At 45.7% G+C, this 25,337-nt stretch overlaps 5 protein-coding genes across 6 annotated transcripts in view; 1 reads left to right on the top strand and 4 right to left on the bottom strand.

Moving 5' to 3' along the window:
• The window catches only part of LOC133416958 (cytochrome c oxidase subunit 7A2, mitochondrial), a 10,216-nt gene extending 6,551 nt beyond the window's left edge, over positions 1–3,665 (bottom strand). The window contains exon 1 of the mRNA XM_061704342.1: positions 3,582–3,665. Coding sequence (XP_061560326.1) covers positions 3,582–3,599 — 18 coding nt within the window. The 5' untranslated portion in view covers positions 3,600–3,665. The remainder of the gene's footprint in view (positions 1–3,581) is intronic.
• Positions 3,666–5,661: 1,996 nt separating this feature from the next.
• On the top strand, positions 5,662–11,733 carry LOC133416797 (myosin-6-like). The gene is made up of 2 exons (XM_061704002.1): positions 5,662–11,470; positions 11,653–11,733. The coding sequence occupies exon 1, from the start codon at positions 5,662–5,664 to the stop codon at positions 11,461–11,463; it is 5,802 nt and encodes a 1,933-aa protein (XP_061559986.1). The 3' UTR covers positions 11,464–11,470; positions 11,653–11,733.
• Positions 11,734–12,151: 418 nt separating this feature from the next.
• On the bottom strand, positions 12,152–13,873 carry LOC133417369 (complement C1q tumor necrosis factor-related protein 3-like). The gene is made up of 3 exons (XM_061705103.1): positions 13,696–13,873; positions 13,474–13,611; positions 12,152–12,483 (listed from the first exon to the last, which is right to left on the bottom strand). Exons 1-3 carry the CDS (start codon positions 13,871–13,873, stop codon positions 12,212–12,214), a joined length of 588 nt encoding a protein of 195 aa, XP_061561087.1. The 3' UTR covers positions 12,152–12,211.
• Positions 13,874–16,206: 2,333 nt separating this feature from the next.
• On the bottom strand, positions 16,207–18,386 carry LOC133417164 (complement C1q-like protein 2). The gene is made up of 3 exons (XM_061704708.1): positions 17,960–18,386; positions 17,522–17,662; positions 16,207–16,498 (listed from the first exon to the last, which is right to left on the bottom strand). The coding sequence occupies exons 1-3, from the start codon at positions 18,030–18,032 to the stop codon at positions 16,224–16,226; spliced, it is 489 nt and encodes a 162-aa protein (XP_061560692.1). The 5' UTR covers positions 18,033–18,386; the 3' UTR covers positions 16,207–16,223.
• Positions 18,387–19,673: 1,287 nt separating this feature from the next.
• The window catches only part of zbtb1 (zinc finger and BTB domain containing 1), an 8,954-nt gene continuing 3,290 nt past the window's right edge, over positions 19,674–25,337 (bottom strand). For both annotated transcript variants that reach the window (XM_061703870.1, XM_061703871.1), the window contains exons 2-3: positions 23,060–23,581; positions 19,674–22,549 (exon numbers count right to left, since the gene is read on the bottom strand). In XM_061703870.1, the coding sequence (XP_061559854.1) occupies positions 21,172–22,549; positions 23,060–23,577 (1,896 nt within the window). In that variant the 5' untranslated portion in view covers positions 23,578–23,581 and the 3' untranslated portion in view covers positions 19,674–21,171. The remainder of the gene's footprint in view (positions 22,550–23,059; positions 23,582–25,337) is intronic.

Genomic DNA, 25,337 nt, shown 5'->3' with positions numbered 1-25,337 from the left:
AGGTGCGTGTATATGTTGTTTTGTTTATTGTATTGCGACGGCAACCAGGAATAAGTTAGCGAGCCAAAGAGTGTCATCTGTGAGGAACTAATGTGCAGTACACTGTTGCAAATAAAGCCCGGCCACGTAACATATTTGCTCTTGTGCCTTCCTTGCTGCCCGTCTCTCACTCAGCTGCGGAAACCTGTGAAGGGAGTTAGCCCAGAGGAGGACAACCTCAGCCATGGAGAAATCATCTCCCCTGCGTCACCCGACTACAGTCAGATGACCTAAGCAGCACCATAACACCATAGATATCATTTATAACACTAAATGGAGCCTGGATTTAGAGAGAATTGCTGCAACGTGCAGATTTCACAAGAGTAGTGTGCCCGCTATCCCCTTTCCCCCAAGACTTATTATAAAATGTTGTAATATGTGTACATATATGTGTACATACATTCAATAGATATACAATCATAACAGTACAAACAGAACACAAAATAAAATGGATTAAAACAAGAGTGGCCGCTATCTTGAACTGGGCGTTCCGCAATGGGCCCACCCCTCCACTCATTTCCATTGAGACTTTAGCGAATGAGCACACAAAAAAAAGTACCTCGCTGAATTATTAATCATTTTAATGCAATTTGTTTTGTGACAAATGTGGCTACGATACAAAAAATAAAAAATAATCTGAGAATCTGTGACAGTTTCTGCTTGAATTGTTTTACAGGACGTCTTAGCCTCCCAGGGCTGCCCTTTGGATGCAGACATGCAAACACCAAAGGCATAAAAAAAGTGACAAAATTGACAAAAAACATTGTAGGGGCAGTCTGGGGGGATCCCCGGGGCCCCCACAGAGAATTTTTTTATTTTTACATACTCTGAAGTGTCTAATAAGGCAAAATAAATGTTCTTCATGCAGAAAAAAACATTTATTTACACCGCTCAAGTACATGTTGATGTACAAATTTAAGATTCAAATGAAGTTTGCCTCATTTCTTTGCTTTTTTGTTCTGGCCTCCAACTTGAGCCAGGCCCATCTCCACCTGCGCCTGATGCCTGCTTCGAGCTGTGCCACATGAATAACATCCCCCTCTTTAAGCACTCTCATTCTGGAAAAGAATTGACTAAAATCATTGTCTGTATCACTTCATTTTTCACTATTACCAACTTCAAAGGCTAATCCCAAATGCACTATCCAGGAAAATATTAACTACAATATTGTTTTCTGTTTGTATTGGCCATTTCTGAATTGGAAGTTAGTTCATTCTGTGTTGTGACATAATCCCTAACATCGCTCCGTCGCTGAATACCTTTAACATTAACATCCGTAAACTAATTATATAATTGAAGGCGCGTTTCTTAATTAATACAAGCTGTATTAACGGATCAACGCTTGTCGCCGATGGTACGTGTGCCTCGTGGTTCCCCTGGGACCACAACCAGGGCCATGACCTGCAGCACCTCAATGCGAAAATACAATAGCACAGACAAAAAAAAAAAAAAAAAAAAAAAAAAAATTTGCAATTTACTACACGGCGTTTTCTCAAGTTATAAGCAGTGTCGCCACAGTACCTTGTAAAAGTAACTTAGTTACTTTACTGATTACTTGAACTTAAAAGTAACTCACTGATAACTTGATTTGAAGTTACAGAATGATGTCATCAACATGAAAAAATAACAAATATGAGTGTAGTTGAAGCCACACTAAATGAGCAACTTAGAGCAGACTTGACATGCCAAATAGCCACCTAAATATAAACAAGCACACCATTCTCAGTACTTCTTTAAAGACTGCTAACAGACAGACAGACAGACAGACAGACAGACAGACAGACAGATAGATAGATAGATAGATAGATAGATAGATAGATATAGATATATAGATAGATAGATAGATAGATAGATAGATAGATAGATAGATAGATCGGAAGTAGTGACTGTATTTCCAGTTTAAGTATGACAATCCCTCGTCGAGTCCATTGTGTTTGCGCCGCTGGCTGCTTGGGTACACGTGAGTTGACTGCCTATGTGCGGAAAACGTGCCACACGTCACGTGACACCATTGCCCCAGACGGCTCCGTTGATAAATATTACGCCTTTTTTCGATATTGTACTTAGTCGTTGTGCGCATTTTAGTCATGGATAGTTAAGAATATAGTGTGCTTTTTCTGTTTTATTAGTCATTACTAAAACAAAGGCTGAAAATTGGTCTTCACTTATGACATGCACCGTGACTGAATCAAGTGTCCTGGTTATTGACTTGCCTCATGTTCTCAAGCAATGTAGTTTGTTAATGATAAATATCTGTTATCTGATGATAAATAGGATAGTATGCAAAAGCATGTTAAGATCTGGTTCACATGAACAAAGAAGTAACTATTGGCACCTAAATCAAAGTAACTAATCTGACTACTCTAATATAAAAAGTAACGTCTTAGATTACTTATGACGTCACCGGACCACATTTTGGGAGTACATCACTGGTTATAAGTGATCTGAAATAGCCACGTTTGGGCAGACAGTGCCAGACAAATACTACAATACGTGAACGCTGTTGTTTTAGTTTGTCTAAATGTAAACAAGAGTAGCGTGCTGCTGCCGTCATGGTAACGACGACTTTTCCAACATGTTGGCCGTTTAGGCACAACGATCAGCCGGGCTGGTTTATCTCGTGTTAATACCTATACACGGGAAGCCCAGGAGAAGACGTGTGAGGTCATGTGACTTTCTTGTGTCGTTTGATTGGTGAACGTCCCCCCAGGAAAAACTCATCGGATCTATACGATTCACGTAAATTGCCTATTCTGAGTTCACAACGGCGGATTTCGCCGAAAGGCGACTGATTTGCATGTATCTGGATGTCAACTGCCTCCCTGATCTTTTGTTTGAGGATGCTCCAAAGGTCCTCAATCGGGTTGAGGTCAAGGCAACAACATGACTTGACATGACACGGAGTCGTGTACAGTACTTGTCTGAAAGCATGCCGGAAAGAGAGCTTGTCGGCCCCTTTACGGTCCCTGAGGGTGTCAAAATGACCTCTGAAAAGTATGTGGAATTTCTGACTGACCACGTTCTTCCAGGTTTTGAAAGTTTCTACCACGTCAAATGCGAAATAATAAGTATAGTAATAATAATAACAATAATCAAGGCTGGGCGATATGGCCTTGAGCTCCCATTTCTCCCTGTAACCCAATCCCATTTTCACCTTTAAAAGATATTTTTCCCCCCTAGGCATATAGAAAATGCAAATACCAATATTTAAAATAAGTTTCGCTTTCTTCCCCTTATGGAATTTGCATTATTTCTCCTGATTCTTTAGAAAATCTACCTCAAACCCAATTGGCATTTATTCGCTTTTTAACACAGCTTGAGATTCTGCCCTTGTTGTTGTGCCTTATTTAATTTAATCTATTTGACTAAAGTTTCAAGCGTTCCTCGTGTTAGCGCGACGACATTAGCCGCCTTTGACCCCTAGCAGACACTTTAGGAAAAGTGTAGCTAAATGAACCTTTCCTAAGAAATTATACCCCAAACAGCAACAAAATGAAACGTTAGCACAGCAGACTGAGCTTCTAAGTACGAGAAGGACTTACAAACACGCTTCGATTCATCTTCTGCGGTCGTCGTTCTCTCGCAAGGACGCAAACGACTTCCGCTTTTTCTTCTTCGTGGGCTTCTTTCTTTCTTCTTCTTGTTCTTCTTCTTCTTACTATTATTATTATTATTAGTTTCCAGCACACCACATTCAAGCTACGCACTCTGTTGCCCCTTCAGGCTTTAGATGGAAGAACACGAGTCAACTTGGCCTGTCCTCACAGTTTAAAAAAATAAACATGTTGCACGCAACAGAACAATAAACTAGTTGATCTGCATTTATGATTCTTGTGGGTTCTGCTGTAAATCGGTTTTCAAAACTTTTAAGCAGAGTTATAATTCAAGAAGAAAAAACAGGACAATCTCCTTGTATCAGGCAAGGGAAGGCAGCTCTATTTATGCTGTGTAGCACATTTCACACAGAAGGTAACTGTGCGATGTGCTTTACATGATTAGAATTTATAAAAGAATTCACAAAGAAGGAACATTTAAAAACATGTGCAGGAAAACAAGACAGTTCACTGAAATTACTAAAAGAACATACAGTGAAAATACAAGATTAAAATGTTTTAAATTGCTGAAAATGAAAACGTTTGACCATCAATCTTGATTTCAAATCAATGATAAATGTTCTAATTATTGTTCAAAGTTGCTTTACTTCAAAATGTTTTCATTTATTTTTGTGATTTAAGTCATCATGTGACTCTTTATGTGACTCTAAACCACATCACTCACCCAATTTATTAGATATTTTAGAATATTTTCCAATTGTGTTCCTGCACCGTAATAGTTGACCTAAATAAAGGAGATTTTTTGTTCATCAAAGTTGTTCATCGATCCATCCATTCATTTTCTGTCCCGCTTCTCCTCACTAGGGTCACGGGCGTGCCGGAGCCTATCCCAGCTGACTCTGAGCGAGAGGCGGGGTACACCCTGAACTGGTTGCCAGCCAATCGCAGGGCACACATAGACAAACAACCATTTGCACTCACACTCATGGGGCGATTTAGAGTCTTCAATTAACCTTCCATGCATGTTTTTGCAATGTGGGAGGAAACAAGAGTACCCGGAGAGAAACCCAAGCAGCCACAAGGAGAACATCCAAACTCCACAGAGGGGAGGCCAGATTTGAACCCAGGTCCTCAGAGCTGTGAGGCAGATGTGCAAACAAGTCTCCACCATGCCACAAGTAGTTCACTCAGTCAAAATATGTTTTGTGTGATGTGTCTTATCTGTATGTTGACATTTTTCTGTACGGTACACATGAAGTGAGGGGAAAGACAGACTACTGTCACTCTAACCTGAACTGGTCACTATTTAATCACTTCATATAATAATAATGAGTGAGAGAGACTAAGAGTAAAAAAATAGATCCTGCTAGTCATCTTTTTATTCGCACTACAATCAATTCACGCACACGTGAAATACAGACTACTGTCCCTGCACCCTGGACTGGTTACCAATCAGTCACTTCCTATAATAATAATGAGTGAGAGAGACAAGTGTTACAAAAAAATAGAAAAATAGAACAAGCTAGTCATCTTTTTATTGTCACCACAAACACGCACACACATGCACTTCTAAAATAAAAGTGTCTCTAAGATAAAAACAGACACTAAGTAACACTGATAACAGGCACATATACATCTCACTTTCTTGGTCCAACACACACACACACACACACACACACACGCACATGCGCACATAAACAGACACATGCACACAATCTAACATTCAAATTGAGACCAAAACACTTAAGTTATCTTTTGTTGTTTTATTTGTTACCATCACACGTATCTGAGGGGCGTCACGGATGTAGCCTACTGGGTCCGATGTGTTCTAAAAGAAGCAGAGGACTGCAAGGTGACATTGATAAGGAGCGTTTGTGATCTTCCTAATATGGCCTCCTGACAGTCCAAGGTCACCGCTGTGACCTTGTCGCGTCTCCACTGACAAATTTAGCGTCCATTTTTTCTCCTTTTTCCTGCCTCATCTCCTTGTTTGGTGTTGCGGGCGCCTTTAAAAGCGTGTCCTCTCGTCCCGGCGTCACAGTTTAGCTTCAGTCTCTTCGTACTCAAAATGTCTGACGCAACGATGGGCGAGTTTGGGAACGCGGCGCCATACCTCAGGAAGTCGGAGAAGGAGCGTCTGGAAGCTCAGACCAGGCCTTTCGACATCAAGACGGAATGCTTCGTGGTGGACGACAAGGTGGAGTACATGAAGGGACAAATCCAGGGCAAAGAGGGTGGCACGGTAAAGGTGAAGAAGGAGGACGGGACGACGGTGAGTGTGAAGGAGGCTGACCTCCACCCGCAGAATCCCCCCAAATTTGACAAGATTGAAGACATGGCGATGTTCACCTTCCTCCATGAGCCTGCGGTGCTGTTTAACCTGAAGGAGCGCTACGCCGCCTGGATGATCTACACCTACTCCGGCCTCTTCTGCGTTACCGTCAACCCATACAAGTGGCTTCCCGTCTACGACGCCGAGGTGGTGGCCGCCTACAGAGGAAAAAAGAGGACCGAAGCTCCTCCCCACATTTTCTCCATCTCCGACAATGCATACCAGTACATGCTGACGGATCGGGAAAACCAGTCCATCCTCATCACCGGAGAATCCGGAGCTGGCAAGACCGTCAACACCAAGCGGGTCATCCAGTACTTTGCCAGCATCGCTGCCGTCGGCGGGGCAGGCAAAAAGGACTCCAGCAAGGGGACTTTGGAGGATCAGATCATCCAGGCCAATCCAGCTCTGGAGGCTTTCGGCAACGCCAAAACCCTGAGGAACGACAACTCCTCCCGCTTTGGAAAGTTCATCAGAATTCACTTCGGGAACAGCGGCAAGTTGTCATCCGCTGACATTGAGACGTACCTGCTAGAGAAGTCGCGCGTCTCCTTTCAGCTCAAAGCTGAGAGGAACTACCACATCTTCTATCAGATCCTGTCCAATCAGAAGCCAGACCTGCTAGACTTGCTGCTGATCACCAACAACCCGTACGACTACTCTTACATCTCCCAGGGAGAAGTCACAGTGGCCTCCATCAACGACTCGGAGGAGCTGATGGCCACAGACAGCGCTTTTGACGTGCTGGGCTTCACCACTGATGAGAAGATGGGCGTCTACAAGCTGACGGGCGCCATCATGCACTATGGCAACCTAAAGTTCAAGCAGAAGCAGCGGGAGGAGCAAGCCGAGCCCGACGCGACGGAGGCAGCGGACAAGTCTGCTTACCTAATGGGCCTCAACTCCGCCGACCTCAACAAAGGGTTGTGCCACCCCCGAGTCAAGGTAGGGAATGAGTATGTGACCAAAGGCCAGAGTGTGGACCAGGTCTATTATGCCATCGGCGCCCTGGCAAAGTCAGTGTATGAGAAGATGTTCAACTGGATGGTGGTCAGGATTAACCAGTCCCTGGACACCAAGCAGCACCGGCAGTACTTCATAGGGGTGCTGGACATCGCTGGCTTTGAGATCTTTGATTTCAACACATTCGAGCAATTGTGCATCAACTTCACCAATGAGAAACTGCAACAGTTTTTCAACCACCACATGTTTGTTCTGGAGCAAGAAGAGTACAAGAAAGAGGGAATCGATTGGGAGTTCATCGACTTTGGCATGGACCTGCAGGCTTGTATCGATCTCATTGAGAAGCCGCTCGGGATTATGTCCATTTTGGAGGAAGAATGCATGTTCCCCAAAGCCAGCGACCAGACCTTCAAGTCCAAGCTCTATGACAATCATCTGGGCAAGAACAAAATGTTTGAGAAGCCCCGGGCTGCCAAGGGAAAAGCAGAAGCTCATTTTGCCCTCGTCCATTATGCCGGTACCGTGGACTACAACATTACAAACTGGCTGGTGAAAAACAAAGATCCTCTCAATGAAACAGTTGTCGGTCTCTATCAGAAGTCCTCACTCAAGCTTCTAAGTCTCTTATTTTCCAGTTACTCAGGTGCTGACGGTGGTGACAAAGGAGGAAAAGGAGCCAAGAAGAAGGGGTCCTCCTTCCAGACGGTGTCGGCTCTTCACAGAGAGAACCTCAACAAGCTGATGAACAATCTGAAGACAACGCATCCACACTTTGTACGCTGCCTTATTCCAAACGAGCGGAAGACTCCGGGAGTCATGGACAACTGTCTGGTCATGCATCAGTTGCGTTGCAACGGTGTTCTGGAAGGTATCCGAATTTGCAGGAAGGGTTTCCCAAATCGCGTCCTCTACGGAGACTTCAAACAGAGGTATCGAATCCTCAATGCCTCTGCCATCCCTGAGGGTCAGTTTATGGACTGCAAGAAGAGCGCAGAGAAGCTGCTCTCATCTCTAGACATCGACCACACACAGTACAAGTTTGGCCACACTAAAGTCTTTTTCAAAGCCGGGCTACTGGGGACGCTGGAGGAGATGCGAGATGAACAGCTCTCGCGCATCATCACCAGAATCCAGGCAAACGCTCGTGCACTACTCATGAGGGCCAAGTTTGCTAAACTCGTCGAGCGCAGGGATGCCCTCATGGTCATCCAGTGGAATCTTCGCTCTTTCCTGAGCGTGAAGAACTGGTCGTGGATGAAGCTCTTCTTTAAGATCAAACCCCTGCTGAAGAGTGCAGAGTCCGAGAAGGAGATGGCCAACATGAAAGACGAGTTCAACAAGCTGAAGGAAGCCCTGGAAAAATCAGAAATTCGCCGTAAGGAATTGGAGGAGAAGATAGTGACTCTCCTTCAAGAGAAGAATGATTTGACTCTGCAAATTCAGTCCGAGCAAGACACGCTCACCGATGCTGAAGAACGATGCGATCAGCTCATCAAGAGCAAGATTCAACTGGAGGCCAAGCTCAAGGAGATAAATGAGAGACTGGAGGACGAAGAAGAACTGAATGCAGACCTCACGGCCAAGAAACGGAAGCTGGAAGATGAGTGCTCCGAGTTAAAGAAAGATATCGATAATCTTGAGCTGACATTGGCCAAAATTGAGAAAGAGAAACACGCCACAGAGAATAAGGTAAGGAACCTGACTGAGGAGATGGCGTCTCAGGACGAGAACATCCTCAAGCTGACCAAAGAAAAGAAAGCACTGCAGGAGGCTCACCAGCAGGCACTGGATGACCTTCAGAGTGAGGAGGACAAAGCCAACAGCTTGAACAAATCCAAAGTGAAGCTGGAACAGCAGGTGGACGACCTGGAAGGCTCCTTGGAGCAGGAAAAGAAGGTTCGAATGGAGCTAGAACGTTCCAAGAGAAAGCTGGAGGGGGACGTGAAGCTAACTCAGGAGAGCTTGATGGATTTAGAAAATGACAAGCAGCAACTGGATGAGAAGCTTAAGAAAAAGGACTTTGAGACAGCCCAGATTACTTCCAGACTGGAGGATGAGCAGGTCGCTTCGGGACAGCTCCAGAAAAAGCTGAAGGAAAACCAGGCCAGGATCGAGGAGTTAGAGGAGGAGCTGGACGCTGAGCGTGCAGCACGAGCCAAAGTGGAGAAGCAGCGCTCTGACCTTTCCCGCGAGCTGGAGGACATCAGCGAACGTCTGGAGGAGGCAGGCGGAGCCTCGTCGGCACAGGTGGAGCTTAACAAGAGGAGAGACACTGAATTCCAGAAGTTGCGCAGGGAACTGGAGGAGTCCACCCTCCAACACGAGGCTACCGCTGCCGCACTGAGGAAGAAGCATGCCGACAGCGTCGCCGAACTGGGTGAGCAGATCGATAACCTCCAGCGAGTCAAGCAGAAACTGGAGAAGGAAAAAAGTGAGCTGAAGCTAGAACTGGACGACTTCGCCTCCAGCATGGAGAGTATGGCCAAGACCAAATCCAATGTTGAAAAGATCTGCCGAACAATGGAGGACACCATGACTGAGTACAAGTGCAAATATGAGGAGGCTCAACGGTCCGTCAATGATTTGACCACCCAGAGGGCCAAGCTGCTCGGTGAGAATGGCGAGTTTGGACGGCAGATGGAGGAGAAGGACTGCTTGATCTCACAGCTTACCAGAGGAAAGAACTCGTACAACCAACAAGTAGAAGACCTTCGCAGACAACTGGAAGAGGAAGTCAAGGCAAAGAATGCACTGGCACACGCCGTGCAGTCTGCCCGCCACGACTGCGATCTGCTCCGAGAACAGTTTGAAGAGGAGCAGGAAGCCAAGGCTGAGCTTCAGAGGGCACTGTCTAAATCCAACACCGAGGTCTCGGCATGGAGGAACAAGTATGAAACCGACGCCATCCAGAGAACCGAGGAGCTGGAGGAAGCAAAAAAGAAACTGGTTCAGAGATTGCAGGAGGCCGAGGAGGCCATCGAAGCGGTGAATGCCAAGTGTTCGTCACTCGAGAAGACCAAGCACCGGCTCCAAAATGAGATTGAGGACTTGATGATGGACCTGGAGCGGTCCAATGCAGCTTCTGCGGGGCTGGATAAAAAACAAAGAGTTTTCGACAAAGTCCTGGCAGAGTGGAAACAAAAATTTGAGGAGTCCCAATGTGAGCTGGAAGCCTCCCAGAAGGAAGCGCGAACTCTAAGCACCGAACTCTTCAAACTGAAAAATGCTTTCGAGGAGTGCCTGGACCATCTGGAAACCATGAAAAGAGAGAACAAGAACCTGCAGGAGGAGATCTCGGACCTAAACGACCAGCTCGGGGAGGGTGGCAGAAGTGCTTGTGAACTAGAAAAGATGAGGAAGCAACTGGAGCAAGAAAAGGCAGAGCTACAGTCAGCACTGGAGGAGGCTGAAGGCTCTCTGGAGCATGAAGAGAGCAAAATCCTGCGAGCCCAATTGGAGTTCAACCAAGTGAAGGCCGACATAGAGCGGAAAGTGGCGGAGAAGGACGAGGAAATGGAGCAGGCCAAGAGAAACTACCAACGTGTGGTGGAATCGCTCCAGTCCTCTCTGGAGTCTGAGACCAGGAGTCGCAACGAAGCGCTGAGAGTGAGAAAGAAGATGGAGGGTGACCTCAACGAGATGGAGATCCAGCTGAGCCAAGCAAACAGGCAAGCGGCAGACGCCCAGAAACAACTCAAGAGCCTCCAGGCATTCCTGAAGGACACTCAATTGCAACTGGATGACTTGCAGCACGTGAACGAAGACCTGCGGGACAACATCGCCGTCGTTGAACGTCGGAACAACTTGATCCAGGCCGAGCTGGAGGAGGTGCGAGGCGCACTTGAGCAGACGGACAGAAGCCGTAAACTGGCCGAACAGGAACTGAGTGACTCTACAGAGCGCATGCAGCTCCTGCACTCTCAGAACACCAGCCTGATCAACCAGAAGAAGAAGCACGAGGCGGACCTAATGCACCTGCAAAATGAGATGGAGGAGGTGGTCCAAGAGAATCGCAATGCAGAGGAAAAGGCAAAAAAGGCCATCACTGATGCAGCCATGATGGCTGAAGAACTGAAGAAGGAGCAGGACACCAGCGCGCATTTGGAGCGCATGAAGAAGAACATGGAACAGACCATCAAAGACCTCCAGCACCGCTTGGATGAGGCCGAACAGATCGCTATGAAAGGTGGCAAAAAACAGCTCCAGAAACTGGAGGTTCGCATCAAAGACCTGGAGAACGAGCTGGAGGTGGAGCAGCGTAGAGGAATCGAGTCCATCAAAGGTGTCCGCAAGTACGAACGCCGCATCAAAGAACTCACCTACCAGACAGAGGAAGACCGCAAGAATGTAGCTCGACTCCAGGACTTGGTGGACAAGCTGCAGGTGAAAATCAAATCCTACAAGCGTGCCGCAGAGGAGGCCGAAGAGGCTGCCAACAGCAACGTGGCCAAAGTGCGCAAGCTGCAACACGAGCTGGAAGAAGCGCAGGAGAGAGCTGACGTGGCCGAGAGCCAAGTCAACAAGCTGAGGGCCAAGACCAGGGACGGGGGCGCCAAGAAAAATCTGGACGACTGACTCACAAGTAAGGCACCTGTCACTCAAAGCAGAATGCTAAAGCTAGCATGCTAACACATCTGCAACAACCCCAGCTGCACCTTAAAGCGCTAAACTTTTTAAAAAACATTTACATTTATTTAAAGCTAACTTTGCATTTTTACATATTTCATGTATTTAATGTGATTATTTGTGTTTTTTTTTTGACAGGCTTGTGTTTAGGGCGACAAGACTATGATGGAGTATGATGAAGTCAGTTGACTATATGAAGAACAACAACACTGATTGTGACATGATTCTTATGATTATGATTAATGATATTCACAGTTTGCACTCTAAGCCAACAGGTGGCCCATATCATGTGGCTTCCTGAAATTTTCCATCACAACACAATCTGACATCACAAAGGAAGCTGTACTGGTTTTCACAATAAAAATGAGTCCAAATAAATGCAGCCGTGTGTTTGCACAGTTTCCTGTCTGTTCCCGTCATAAGAGTGCATTTGCTGTATTTTGTTTGTTACTCATGCCATCATTGCCAACATGACACTACACATCACACGCACACATCACACACACATACACACACAACCTCAAATGCACACACACACACACACACACACAAATCAAAGACACAAACACAAGTGCACATTCACACACACACACACAAACACACATTGTGGTTTGTGGTTATAAGACCTTTGTTTGTTGTTTTTATTGATGTGATCAAGCGTGGCTTTGAGTGGCTTCCTGCGAGGTGCCCTTTCTTATCACAAGGCTTTGATGAGGAAGCCGCTGAAGGTTGTGAGTCGGCTCTGGTCAAATATGCTCTTGTTGGCCCACAGAGTGACCCACAGCTTGTCTCCCTGCTCCAGGACCAGTGGCATCCCGTTGGTGGCGCTGCTGAAGGTGCCCTGGGTGTCGTAGATAGCGAACATGTTGACGCCGTTCTTGAGCACCGCCGCGTTCAGTGCGCCCGAGTTCCCCACATTGCCGTTGAAGAGGATGAAGTAGAGACCCTTGACGGGAGCCGTGAAGATGCCTGTGGGGGGGGAGACCACCGGAATCTTAGCACTAACTGTGGGAATCGATAAGTATGTCGTGATTCAGTTATTGATACTGTTTATTGATCTGATTCCTTATTGATTCTCTTATCGATTCTCATTGGGTGAGGGAGTGAAAAAAATACAAATGACATTTTATGTCATTGATGTCCTTATAATTATGTATATTATATGATATTATAACACAAAAGATCTTTCTACATATATAGTGTTGTACAAGGTGGCCAAAATGTAAAGGTCATTTTACATCCCTTTATATAATATAGATCCTGGTATAGTATTTTTTTCATAAAACTATTTGAAATCAATTGCAATTTTCTCTGACCTTTTCTCCATTTAACAATAAAACATGTTTGTTTGTTTGTTTTACAGGAAAAAAACTGTCTTTAGGTATATTTTTTTTATTTATGTTTCATGTGCAATACATTTCTATCATTTAAGTAAAGTCCTTTTATGTTTCATCTATTTAAGCACAGTGTCAATGTTCAAATTGCAAAATGTTAGAGCGGCTTACAACAATATGAGATACTTTTCAGGAATAATGTTGGCCATGATAGTGGTACTCGGAGGGGTAAGCATTTCTTGATGTGGTACTTGGTGCAAAAAAGTACGTGATTGAGATTATTGATTCCTATTCGTAGTGAGTATCCCACAATGGGACACCATGCTATTTTCGCAGTTCAGCTTTCGCGCCCCGTATTATATAATGGCTTTTTACAGTCTACATATACAGGTAAGTTCCACATTTTTAGATCCATTTGTATTTATACGGATGTATGAATGCATTTACTTGGTGTGAGAGGGGTGAAACTATTTTAAAAATGGTTTTGCAAATCTCAGTATCGCAAATTTTTCCCTTATTGCAGTTGCGTCTAACGTATTCCCCCTGTGACAAACGGGGGTTCACTGGACAAGTGGGTTGAGGCGAGACGAGATGTCGCTTGGTCAGAGAGGCGATGACGTCCTACCTGTGTTGGAGTCGTAGCCGTTGCCCTCGTTGGTGATCACTTTCCTGAACACCAGGGTGGTGTCTGTGTTGAAGGGGCCCAGGTGGATCCACTCCGATGTGGTGAACAACGCCGCCGCGAAGGAGACCGGCGCTTTGGCTGCACAAACACACCACAAAGATGAGGTTCATGTTTCAACTCATCAACTGACCTCTTTCTGAACATATCATCTTCTCAACTGACCTGCTTCAGCGGCGTCCCTCTCCAGCTTGTCCACACGTGCCGCCAGCTGTTTCATGAGGACTTTTGTTTCGGGTTCGAACTCTATGCGCTCATCGCCGAAAAAAAACTGAGCCTGAAGGCCGCCGGCAGCGCACACAATGAGCAACGTCGCCACGGTGGTGAAGCACGAGGACGCCATCGCTAAAATGACGAGCGCAGCAGCTTCCTGCCGTTAGTTGAACACTTTCTACCTGAACTTCACCCTCACTGTCTCTGCAAAGTTTGTACAGCTTGAGAATTCAGACTTTGGTCACAAACATTTGCAGACAAACAACATTTGCCTGCTTGACCAAAAAACAACGAGCACGTCAATCACCACACTAGAGTGGCAACACACTGTGTTCTATGATTTTTAAGCATGTAACGCAGTGCTGACGAGTCAGGGTAAGCAAGGCTTTCGCTGCTGGTCTGGTGTAACAGATGGAACAGTGCAAATTTATGCTGAAGAACCTCTCCAATCCTCAAAAGAGGGCGCAGGCCGCTGAGTTAGCGGCCCGGGCTTCTAGCTCAGCCGTCAGCGCACTTGACTTCCAACTGTTGACGCGATGCGCCTGGACAACGCGGGATCGCCACCGTTAAAAAAGCACGACCAGTAAATATTCTCGTTCATCCACGCCATTTCATTGTCAGGGCAGCATCATAATCATCATTATCAACATCGAGAAGTACGTTGAGGATGACGGGAATGTTCCAGCTTCTAGCAGTTGTGAGAGACAGCTCACGTTCTCAGGCAATCACATCGATCGCAACAGAACTGTTCTGGTTTTCTTGAACAGTCCATTTGCGAGACAAACAGAACAGTCCAGATGCGATTGATTCAATGCCACTGATCCGCATTTACGACCTAAATTCTAATACTTGCTCCATGAAATTGTATTCATTTATTCCCGACAGTAGAGTTGTTTATCTTGGCTGCACTGCTTCTTGTTAGAGGAGGTGAGGGCAGACATCCTATTTTGGCTTTCGTGCCGTCCACAAACATGGAATGTGCTGACACTTCTGCCCAATTAGCTCAATGGCACCATAGACCCACAACTCAAAGGCACGTGTTGTATCTGTTTATTGTTCATTTGCAATAAACCAACAAGTAGGAAAAGCATCCATGCTACTTCAAGCACTTCCAAATATGGGCTGGCTTGCACCGGACCAATTTTAGCAAGCAACTCTTGCAGATATAAAAAACAACTGACATTGTTCTGAAAACTATCCGAGAGTGGGACTTAACAAGGTGAAAGGCACCAGCAAAATTCAAATTCATTTACAATAATTTTGTATTGAAATATGGTTTCTTTGTGTGTGTGACATTCATGTTTTGTTGGTTTTGTTCTTTCAACACAGGGATTTTGTGCGCAACAGATGCTTGGTTCATTTTGTGCACAAATAAAACATATACCGTTACCTGTTTTGAATTTGAAATTAACCACATTTTAATTTTTCCCATTACAAAGAGCTCCGTGAATGTGCGTATGAATGCGCGTATGAAACTTGAAGGGTTCAGTACCTCCAACAAGGTGAGGACCCACTCACAGATAAATAACAGTGCTGTGAAAAACTATTTACCCACTTCTAAAATATATATTTTTAAATAGTTTCTCCACTTTAATGTTTAAGATCATCAAACACATGTAAATATCAGACAAAGACAACCCAAGAATACATAAAACACAGTTTTTAATGCTGATTTTATTTATTAAGCGAAAAAAAATATTCAAAGCTACCTGGCCCTGTGAGGACAAAATAGTTGCCCCCTATACCTAATAACTGGTTGGGTCACCCTCAGCAGCAACACCTGAAATCAAACATTTTCCATAACTGCCTTTCACATTCACATGTGAAGATATTTTGGAGCACCATTCCTTGAAGGCGAGTGTACCACTACACCATGAGTGACTATTGTTAAGTCACGAACACTAACTTTAACTAAAGCAAGGGAGGCCTACAGTTCTTTAGATGTCCTGGTTTCCTCCTGGATGAGTCATTGCCGTACTTTCGGGGTAACATTTGTAGTCCACCCGCTGCTGTGAAGGTTCATCACTGTTCCATGTTTTCTCCATTTGTAGATAATTGCTCCCACCGTGGTTGCTGGAGTCCTTTGTAACCCTTTCCAGACTGATCAGATCAATTATTTTATTGCTCATGTGTTCTTGAATGTTGGGAGATGATGGCATTTTGAGATTTTCGGTTGACTTCATTTTGTCAGGCAGGGTCTGTTGAAGTGATTTCTTGATTGAACAGGTCTGAAGGTAATCATGCTTGGGTGTGGTCAGTGAAAATGCACTCACAAAAAAATAAAAATAAAGGCGGACAATTACTTTTTCACACAGGGCCAGGTAGCTTTGAATAATTTAGTAATATAATATAGTAAGCTAAGATAGATAGATAGATAGATAGATAGATAGACAGACAGACATTTGTTTCGGATTGCATGTCTTTATTTTTTGTTGCGCTTGTCTTGTTTGAAGAAGAGCTCCTGTCAGCCTCAGGTGACGTTAGGGGAGTGGGCTGATGAGGAAACCGCTGAAGGTGGTGAGTCGGCTCTGGTCAAAGATCCTCTGGTTGGCCCACAAGGTGACCCACAGCTTATCCCCTGCATCTAGTTGCAGCGCCATGCTGTTGGTGGCGCTGCTGAACTTGTTCTGGTTGTCGGCGATGGCGAACATGTTGACGCCGTTCTTTATCACCGCCGCGTTCATGCCCCCCTCCGACCCGGCGGCGCCAGTCAAGGTGACGAAGTAGAGACCTTTGACGGGGGCAGTGAAGATGCCTAGGGAGAGAAAGACCGCCACCTTGTTAGTGTCCCAAAGAACGAGTGCACGTGTGTGTGTTGCAGAGGTGGGGGACTCGACTAGACTGAGTTGAATCGAGTCATCCTCATGTTACAATTTTTGTAGGGTTTAATGGTAAGTCTATTTAACATTATAGGCTAATGCGCGCTGGAATTCAACGCCCTACCTCGGCAATATCTTTTGGATGGCACTAGGATTGACTGTGCATGTCAAACATTTAACAAGAGTCAATGCCAAAACGTCAAAGGTTCAAGTTGTGTCAACAGAGATAAACTAATCAATGTTGCTAATCATTGACTGTATACTATATAATATACTCTATCATATTCATCTAAAAATATACATATAATTTGTAATATTTTCCATTTTCAATTTTTGCCCTTTTCAAGGTGACGCAGCAACAGTGGTGCAGTGCCCTCTCTTGACCACTCGCCACTGCTTGCGACTTGCTTAGCTAATGCTTAGCTTATGAAACTCTTTTTGAAAGAAAAGCGTTTTGTTTGTGTGTGTAATTCCACAAACTAGGCAAACAACTGCATGATGTGATGCACACTCCAGACACACTGAATGAAACAAGATCATCAAATTCCACATTTATGTTTTTGATAAACGAGGAAAAAAGTCGGTGAAATGGTGGACGACTGGTTAGAGCGTCTGCATCACAGTTCTGAGGACCGGGGTTCACTCCCCGGCCCCGCCTGTGTGGAGTTTGCATGTTCTCCCCGTGCCTGCTTGGGTTTTCTCCGGGCACTCCGGTTTCCTCCCACATCCCAAAAACATGCATGAATTGGAAACTCTAAATTGCCCGTAGGTGTGAATGTGAGTGCAAATGGTTGTTTGTTTGTATGTGCCCTGCGATTGGCTGGCAACCAGTTCAGGGTGTACCCCGCCTCCTGCCCGATGATAGCTGGGATAAGCGGCTCAGAAAATGGATGGATGGATGGATGGGGGAAAAAAAGTCAACAGGCTGGCGTATTTTTGGGTGATATGTAACGTCCTACCTGTGTTGTCGTCATAGCCGTTCCCCACATTGGTGACCACTCTCTTGAACACCAGGGTGGTTTCTGTGTTGAAGGGGCCGTGGTCGTCGGGCGCCTGGTCGTTGGATTTCAGGGCCACTGAGAACGCTACCTGCTGGTCGCCTGCAACAAGTACACAACACCTGATGGCTCACATTCATACTTGCTCAAGTTGTCATGTGTATATGGAACGCCCTTTTGAGTTTTTATTCCAGATATCCTGCTTAAGGGCCATAGACCAGTACGTGTTTTGTCGTCACTAGTAAGACAACTCGGTGCAATAGTAGAACGACTGGCTTGCCGTAGTAATGCACACAGTCGTTCTACTAGTGCGCTGTAAGCAAACTAATTCACGGACCTTAAACTGGATATCAAGGAAATGGAAGAGATGCTCAAAGGGTGAAAGGTGGGCACACTCACTTGAGGCATCCTGAGCCCAAAGCCCAGCCGGGCCGCACAGCAGCAAGGCAGCAATCAACCACTGGTACACCATCTCGGGATGTCAGATGTCAGGGGGGAATGTGCTAGCGCCCAGCTCGGTGCTCCTACTTAAGGCCCGTTGCGCGACCGTGGGCATCAACGCCCTCCGACGGACGCCCCCTGACAAATATTTGTCATGCAAATTATTTTTTAACTGATGTCTGCTGAGCACAGACATCACATCATAACCTGCCCTTCAGATTCTTAACTGGGTCACTCGGTCTACCCTGTCCACTGTATATGTGCTATAAAGTTATACTGTGTACACAGTGCTGCCTTGAGATATGAGTGGAATTCATTCCGTGACCACGCTCCTAACTCAAAACACGCATAGCTCCAACTTTTGTTTTTAATAAGGAAAAATAGCCCTCTATAATACTCTACTTTATAAAAAAAAAAAGTTACGTTTTACGTTATCAAGCGTTCTCTAATATTTGTTGCATACATTTTTTTTATCTTAATTATAAAAAAAAGGTTACTGGTTAGCAGTTAAATGGTTACTGGTTAACTGGTTAGCACATCTGCCTCCTAGTTCTGAGGACCCGGGTTCAACTCCGGCCTCTGCCAGGTTGCTTGCAGACCCCAAAATTGCAGCGGCGTAACAGAGGCCTCAATTTGATATTACTCAATGGTCAAAAAAGTCAATTGTACATTTTAATGGTTGTTTACACTCAATCAAATCTGCCCAACACTGGCCATGGATATGATGACTGTTGTCAACCCTTGTGACAAGATAAAACTGCACAAATTTTTTATTAGCGCTATGAATGAATTTGAGTTCACTCCTGAGTGTGACAAAAATCACAAACACTGAGTCAGAATTTTTGGATTTGAATGAAAACAAATCAAAGAATAGAATACAACGACCAGCTCTGCCCTGCCGTATTTACTTCTTTTGTTTTATAGCCGCCATTTTGACTTACGGCGCATATGCACAGTTGGACAGTGGCTTCCAAATCCTGTAGTTTTATCATGAATCACGGATGCAAGTAGTCGTCTCCCCCGAGACGAGGTATTCGATGGCCGCGCCCTAGCAACGGATGTTCTCAGCCAGCGTGCATTTACGCATTTTACAGCACTGAGACTGGGCAAAACAGACCACAGCAACAATACGGTGAGGGATTTTGGTTAAAGCCATTTTAAGCAAAAAAGAAGAGTTTTGGCAATCTCTTTTTGGCATTGGAGCCTCTTCCTGGTGTTGTGACAATCTGCGACCCCCTCCCAAAAAGTTGCCGTGATGTAAACCAGGGGGCTATAGATAGTTTTCAAATTATCAAATTGGATTTTTCACTTGTTGGAGAATGACATCTTTATGTCAGAATGCAGAAGTACAAGGAGTAACGATTCAATTGTGATTCACTAGTCATTCGTTGCTGTCAATGCAAATAGCGATTGGGGATTTAGACGGCGAGTCTGAGTTCTAATATTCATATACTGTCGCTGTACTGTATAGACATGCATATATACATATAGTGGATATATAAAGTCTCCACACCCCAGTTCAAATGCCAGGTTTTCTTCATATTAAAAAAAATAAACCAAAAAAAAACATTTCAAAACTTTTTCAGCCATTTATGTGCACTATAACCTGTACAATTCAATTGAGATAAAATATATATATATAGATATATATATATATTATAAACTTTTTTACAGGGTTCGTCCAGTTGGGGCCCAGATTTGAACCCCAAAACCACAGAACTGTTGCAAAGATGTGCCAATCGCGCTGCTGTTGTCCTTTCGCTAGCCATCCATCCATCAATTTTCTGAGCCGCTTCTCCTCACTAGGGTCGCGGGAGTGCTGGAGCCTATCCCAGCTGTCATCGGGCAGGAGGCGGGGTACACCCTGAACTGGTTGCCAGCCACTTGCAGGGCACATACAAACAAACAACCATTCGCACTCACATTCACACCAACGGGCAATTTAGAGTCTTCAATCAACTTACCACGCGTGTTTTTGGGATGTGGGAGGAAACCGGAGTGCCCGGAGAAAACCCACGCAGGCATGGGGAGAACATGCAAACTCCACACAGGCGGGGCCGGCGATCGAACCTCTGTCCTCAGGTAACTGTAATGTTTGAATAAGGAGATAAATGAGATGTTTCATCATTTGTTTCAATTCTAATCTTTGTTCGCAAATATTTGAAAGAAAAAATAAAGTTTGTTCAACTCTGGTACGTAATCCTAAAGTGGATATTCTCATCCGAAGTTCAGGTGTGAAATCAAAAGACATTTAAGTGAAGTGTGCAGTTATTTATTCAAAGTGTGTAGTTGATAAAGGAAACACACACACATTAAACATTGCGTTAGGGTCCAATCAGTCCTTACGCAGAACGGAACAGGTTCTCAACTCGTATCAGTTCACTTGATTAAGCTTTGTGTACAGCATATAGCACTACAAACATCCCCATCATCATCCTCATCGCTCATCATGAATCACTGCAACCCGAGTTTCAATTCCAGCAGGAATCCCGTTTCATCCGACATCTGGGTCAAAACCCAGACGACACGGCTACCAATCAGGAGAGGAGGAAGATGGGGGTTCAAAATGTATGGAAACCCGTCTTTTTTGCATAAGTCGTCGCCGGCCTCCAGCTTTTTTGGGTCCCTCAGCAGAATTTGATTCGGGACCACCATGGCGCCACCTATGCTTGACTTCACTTTGTATACAGTGGTGCCTCGACTTACACCAATTGATAAATTCTTTTGTATTGATACGTGCAAAAGTTGAGATTTAAGTGTACTTCAGACCCTCCACCGCTATATGGCGCCAGCACACCTCACAACATCTGGCCACCATCAGTTCACATTGGTTTCCTTGCAGTGGAAGGACAATTGTTGTGCACAGCTGGTGGCAATAATGTTCCATTAAGCTGGTTTGCCAACTGTCAATAAAACAACAGGACGTACAGTACATTACGTACGGTCATGTTTTTGGCCTTACAAAAAAACAAAAAAAATAATTGGGGATGTTTTTTGGGGGGTTGGAACGGATTAACTGCATTTCCATTCATTTTAATGGGGAAAGATGATGTGAGATACGAGGCATTTGATTTCTGAGCGTGGTCACTGAACGAATTAAACTCGTAAGTCAATGTAGCACTGTATGTTTCCTCCTCATGCAGAGTCTGTGGATGCGCTGCGTGTGCGTGCTACAGCCTCTTGGCGTGCTTAAGGTTGTAGTGCGTGCGCATGTCCTTTCGGAGGCGGAACTTGTCACCGCACACGCCACAAACGTACAGGTGCACATCCATGTGCTCCTCCAGCTGCTCACCACCCGGGAAGATCTGGAAGCACACCTGGCAGATGGTCTCCCCGACCGCCAGGTGCGAGATCATGTGACGCACGTGGTCGTGCTTGAGGAATGTGCCCTGGTCGCACACAGGGCACACATAGCGCGCCACGCCGCGGTGCATGTCCGTGTGCAAGCGCAGCTGGCGCTCGCGCAGGAAGCGCTTGCCGCACGTCTGGCAGGTGAACTGCTTCTCCTTGGTGTGCACCGTGTAGTGCTCGCGCAAGTGGCAGCGCTGGTAAAAGCCTTTGCCGCAGATGGCGCAGAAGTGCTTGCGCCGGTGATCGGGGCCGCCGGGCTTTATCGGGTCGGCCTCGTGGGGACAGGAGAGGGCATGCTCCAGCGCCAGGCTCTCGCTCTCGAAGGGCAGGCCGCAGTGAGGGCAGGCCAGGTCGGCGCCCTCCAGGAGCCCATCGTCTGCGCCGTGAGGCTCGTCCGCCTCGTCCGACTCGCCGCAGTGCTCAGCGTGCTGCTGGAGCTGCCGGCCTTTGATCAGCACTTGGCCGCAGCGTCCGCATGCGCAGATGTGGCCCAGGTGGCTGGAGAGGTAGTGGGCCGACTTGTCGTCCTCGCTCAGCAGCGCCCCGCACAGTTCGCACGGAGCGCCCTCTGTGCTCTCCTCGTCTTTCACCTTGAAAAAGACTGGCGACGTTGCAGAGGCGTCGCTTCCTGACATGGCGCTCTCGCACCGCTCGCCGGCCCTCTCCACACCGGAAACGCCGGGTGCCGCCTCGCAGTTCTCGTCACCTGGCCCCCAATCAACACGTGCTCCGTTACCGCCCCCCGCCTCCCGGTCCTCAGGGTGCGGGCTTTCTCCGGGTTCCGTCTTGATGGTCTTGACGCATGCGGATCCCGCCCCGTCGCTGGGCCCCGCCGCGACGGAGCCCAGGTCAGCAAGCATCCTGTGGTCTTCTGCGCTGTCTGAAGCAGAACTCTCTGCCTTGGCGGAGTCATTGTCGCCGTCCAGGCTGCAGGCAGGTGCGTAGGTCTTGCGGTTGGTGCAGGTAAGGATGTGCTCGATCAGAAGCTTCTCGCAGCTGAAGACGAATCCGCAGTCGTCGCAGGTGAAGGTGCGGCCGAAGCGAGGGCGTTCCCTCAGGGTCGAGCTCCTTCCTGCGCTCCGCTTCCTCAGATCACACGGTTGCTCCGCCGTATGTCCAGCGTCCACGCTTGGGAGTGCCGCCCCGTGGACAGAGCCGCCCGACGCCTCCTCAATCACGGGTGGCCCCCCCAGGTACCTGGCAGGGTTATACCAATTATAGCTTCCTTTTCATCTTTATCAATTTAGTAACAAGAATAATAAAACTAATACATCAAAATTATTTGGCATTTTCCTTAACATTAGGTGTACCATGAGAAATTATTCAATTTTACTTAACTGGTCAAAAAAAAAAAAGTTTATAGGGATGTTTGATATCACTTTTTTCAGACAGATACCAGTACCAGTACTCACTCTTGAGTACTGACTGATACAAATACCAAATACTGATAACACTAGTACTCTTGATACATAAAACATAACAAAACGACAGATATTTGTGATCAAAGACCTTTCTTTCTTTCTTTCTGACGCACATCATGATTCGCTGATGTGTCAAACTGCCACAGTGTGGCACAAACTACTTGCGAGGAGGGCTTACTCGATGTCACATTTTTTGTTTTTTTGCCTTAAGTAATAGTGGTTTGCATGGTTAACGAAATAAAAATGAAAACTAATGTCAACTCTCAAACTACTATAACCTCAGTACCTGGCAGAGCTGCTGACGGTTTTGACACCATTGGCAGGTTCTTGAGCGCCTGCCGTCCTCTTCCGCTCATACATGCGCACTCCGAACAACATCTTTCCGCCGGATGACGCGGCCGCTGTAGAGCATTCGGACGAGGACGGCGTCAGGTTGGAGCCGCTGCGGATGTCGCGCAGGTCCTCCAGCGAGTCCGGGATGTAGTACATCTGCAGGTAGACCATGGACGCTTTGAGGTCATCGAAGTCGAACGTGCCCGCCGCGATGCGCCCCAGGTACATGAGCTGCAGGATGAGGTCGAAGCACTCTGCGCTGATCTGCATGTCGCTGAGGTCCAGGCGCGCCGCCCCCTGCTGCTCGCGGATGAACATCATCCGGAAGTAGGAGCTGCAGGCCGCCAGCACGGCCTTGTGCGCCCGGAAGTAGATGTCGCCGATGGCGATGAGGCAGTCGCACAGGAAGCCCCACTCGCGCTGGTTGTTCAGCTGCTGAAGGACGTGGTCGCTGTGGCTCGGCCTCGCCATCGCCCTGCGAGACACCAAAGCACCAAGTCACATGTGAAACATAGGCTTTACACGGTCAAGATTTTTGGGGCCGATCAGCGAGTTTAAAAAAACGATAACCGATCACAAGATGGATTAATGTCTCTATTTAAATTACCTGTTCATTTACTGTATATACTTGTGTACTTAATTGCTCCAAAAATTATATTTACAATAAATAATGTATCTTTGTTCATCTATTTATGCCAGTGAGGCATACTGACGACAGAAAAAATGAATGGTTTTCCATTTGAAGGCAGGAAGTACATACAGTAATTCATGCATCCACCTTTTGTGACATTTTTGTTTATTGGTGTGCACTGATACCCCGAAATGCTCCCCGGGCGCTTCAGCTGCCCCCTGCTCCAGTGTGTTCCACTAACATGTTTATGTGTTCACTGCGATGGGTAAAATGCAGAGAAAAAATTTCGTGTGCATGCATGCGTGTTCATGACAATAAAGGTGATTCTTCTTCCTTCTTCTAGGCTACATAACGTTTTGTTGCCTGCTTGCGATCCGTCTCGTATTAAAAGTACGTGAACATACCTCAAGCAAGCCTTAAACGAACGTCCTCTCCCGAGCACCGGTGACCACCAACACACATTTTCCCCCATTTTGTTCTTATAAACACACGGCACGATCCATTATTGTTGTCATCGCCATGGTAACGAATTATCAGGTCACGTTTGAGTTGACAAGATGAAGCCCAGTGATCGTAAAAAACGAGATGCTGTGGTATCGGAATACAAGATTTTATTGCAGTAGTCTGACATAGTGCAATCATGAAATACCAAATTTGTCTTGTAGTCTGATCCGGCCGGGCATTACGTGTTATCTGTCCCACACCGCCGACATGTTTTTTTTTTTTTTATAAATAACTTTAATGGCGGTCAGATATTAACAGTACTACGTCAAAAGACACACGACAATGTTAAAAATAAACTAGCTTTTGGATTCTAATATACTGTACACGACGGCGACGTGGAGTAAATGTCTTTAACATCATTGACCAAAATCGGCGAATTATGACAATAAAGCCGATCTGCATTAGATGCTAATTATCGGCCGATACTGATCAGGCCGGTGTAAAGTCTAGTGAAGCAGCAACTATGGTGGTTATAAAAAGGCAACACATCCCTGATCAAAAAAGTTTTTGATGATGCTAAAAAAAAAAAAAAAAAAAAAAAAAAAAAAAAAAAAAAAGAGAGCGAGAGAGAGAGACCAGGATAAATCATTTCAAAACTATTTTCACCATTAATGTGACCTTCAACCCATAGAACGCAACTCTCTCCAAGAGGGGAAGTAACGCTAAACAAATGAGGTAACGTACTTGCACAAGTGTGCACACCCTCTTATAACTGGGGTTCTGGCTGTGTTCAAAATGAACCAATTACATTCAATGTTAAATAGGAGTCAGGACACACCTGCCACCATTTAAAGGTCCCATGCTATCAAAAGTAGGGCCCGACATATTAATCGGCCATACAAACTACAGGACAATATATTGCAAAACAGTCAACTGTTACGCCTGTAATTAATATATTTACTGTTATAAGTGTTGAGGGACAAAGAAAGAAGTTTTTCTATTTATTATATATTTTGAAATCAATTGGCTGATTAATTGGTTCTCGAAATTTTACTATGCTAAATATCAGAATCGGCATCAGCCTCAAAAAAATCCATATTGGTCGAGCCCTACAATTATACTCTCGCTCTACCTCTTTCTCGTACTCCATCTCTCC

This window comes from Phycodurus eques, chromosome 18 (assembly GCF_024500275.1).
Source record: "Phycodurus eques isolate BA_2022a chromosome 18, UOR_Pequ_1.1, whole genome shotgun sequence".
Taxonomy (NCBI): Eukaryota; Metazoa; Chordata; class Actinopteri; order Syngnathiformes; family Syngnathidae; genus Phycodurus; species Phycodurus eques.
Note: the sequence above shows the minus strand (reverse complement) of the source record. Positions and strands in the feature narration are given on the sequence as shown.

Excerpts from the sequence above, each read along its gene's own strand:
- LOC133416797 (XM_061704002.1), top strand. The coding sequence starts at position 5,662 with ATGTCTGACGCAACGATGGGCGAGTTTGGGAACGCGGCGCCATACCTC.
- LOC133417369 (XM_061705103.1), bottom strand. The coding sequence starts at position 13,873 with ATGGCGTCCTCGTGCTTCACCACCGTGGCGACGTTGCTCATTGTGTGC. Across the intron at positions 13,612-13,695 it reads GAGGGACGCCGCTGAAGCAG|CCAAAGCGCCGGTCTCCTTC; the intron begins GTCAGTTGAGAA and ends GTGTTTGTGCAG. Across the intron at positions 12,484-13,473 it reads CGGCTACGACTCCAACACAG|GCATCTTCACGGCTCCCGTC; the intron begins GTAGGACGTCAT and ends CCCCCCCCACAG.
- LOC133417164 (XM_061704708.1), bottom strand. The coding sequence starts at position 18,032 with ATGGTGTACCAGTGGTTGATTGCTGCCTTGCTGCTGTGCGGCCCGGCT. Across the intron at positions 17,663-17,959 it reads TTGGGCTCAGGATGCCTCAA|GCGACCAGCAGGTAGCGTTC; the intron begins GTGAGTGTGCCC and ends TACTTGTTGCAG. Across the intron at positions 16,499-17,521 it reads CGGCTATGACGACAACACAG|GCATCTTCACTGCCCCCGTC; the intron begins GTAGGACGTTAC and ends TTCTCTCCCTAG.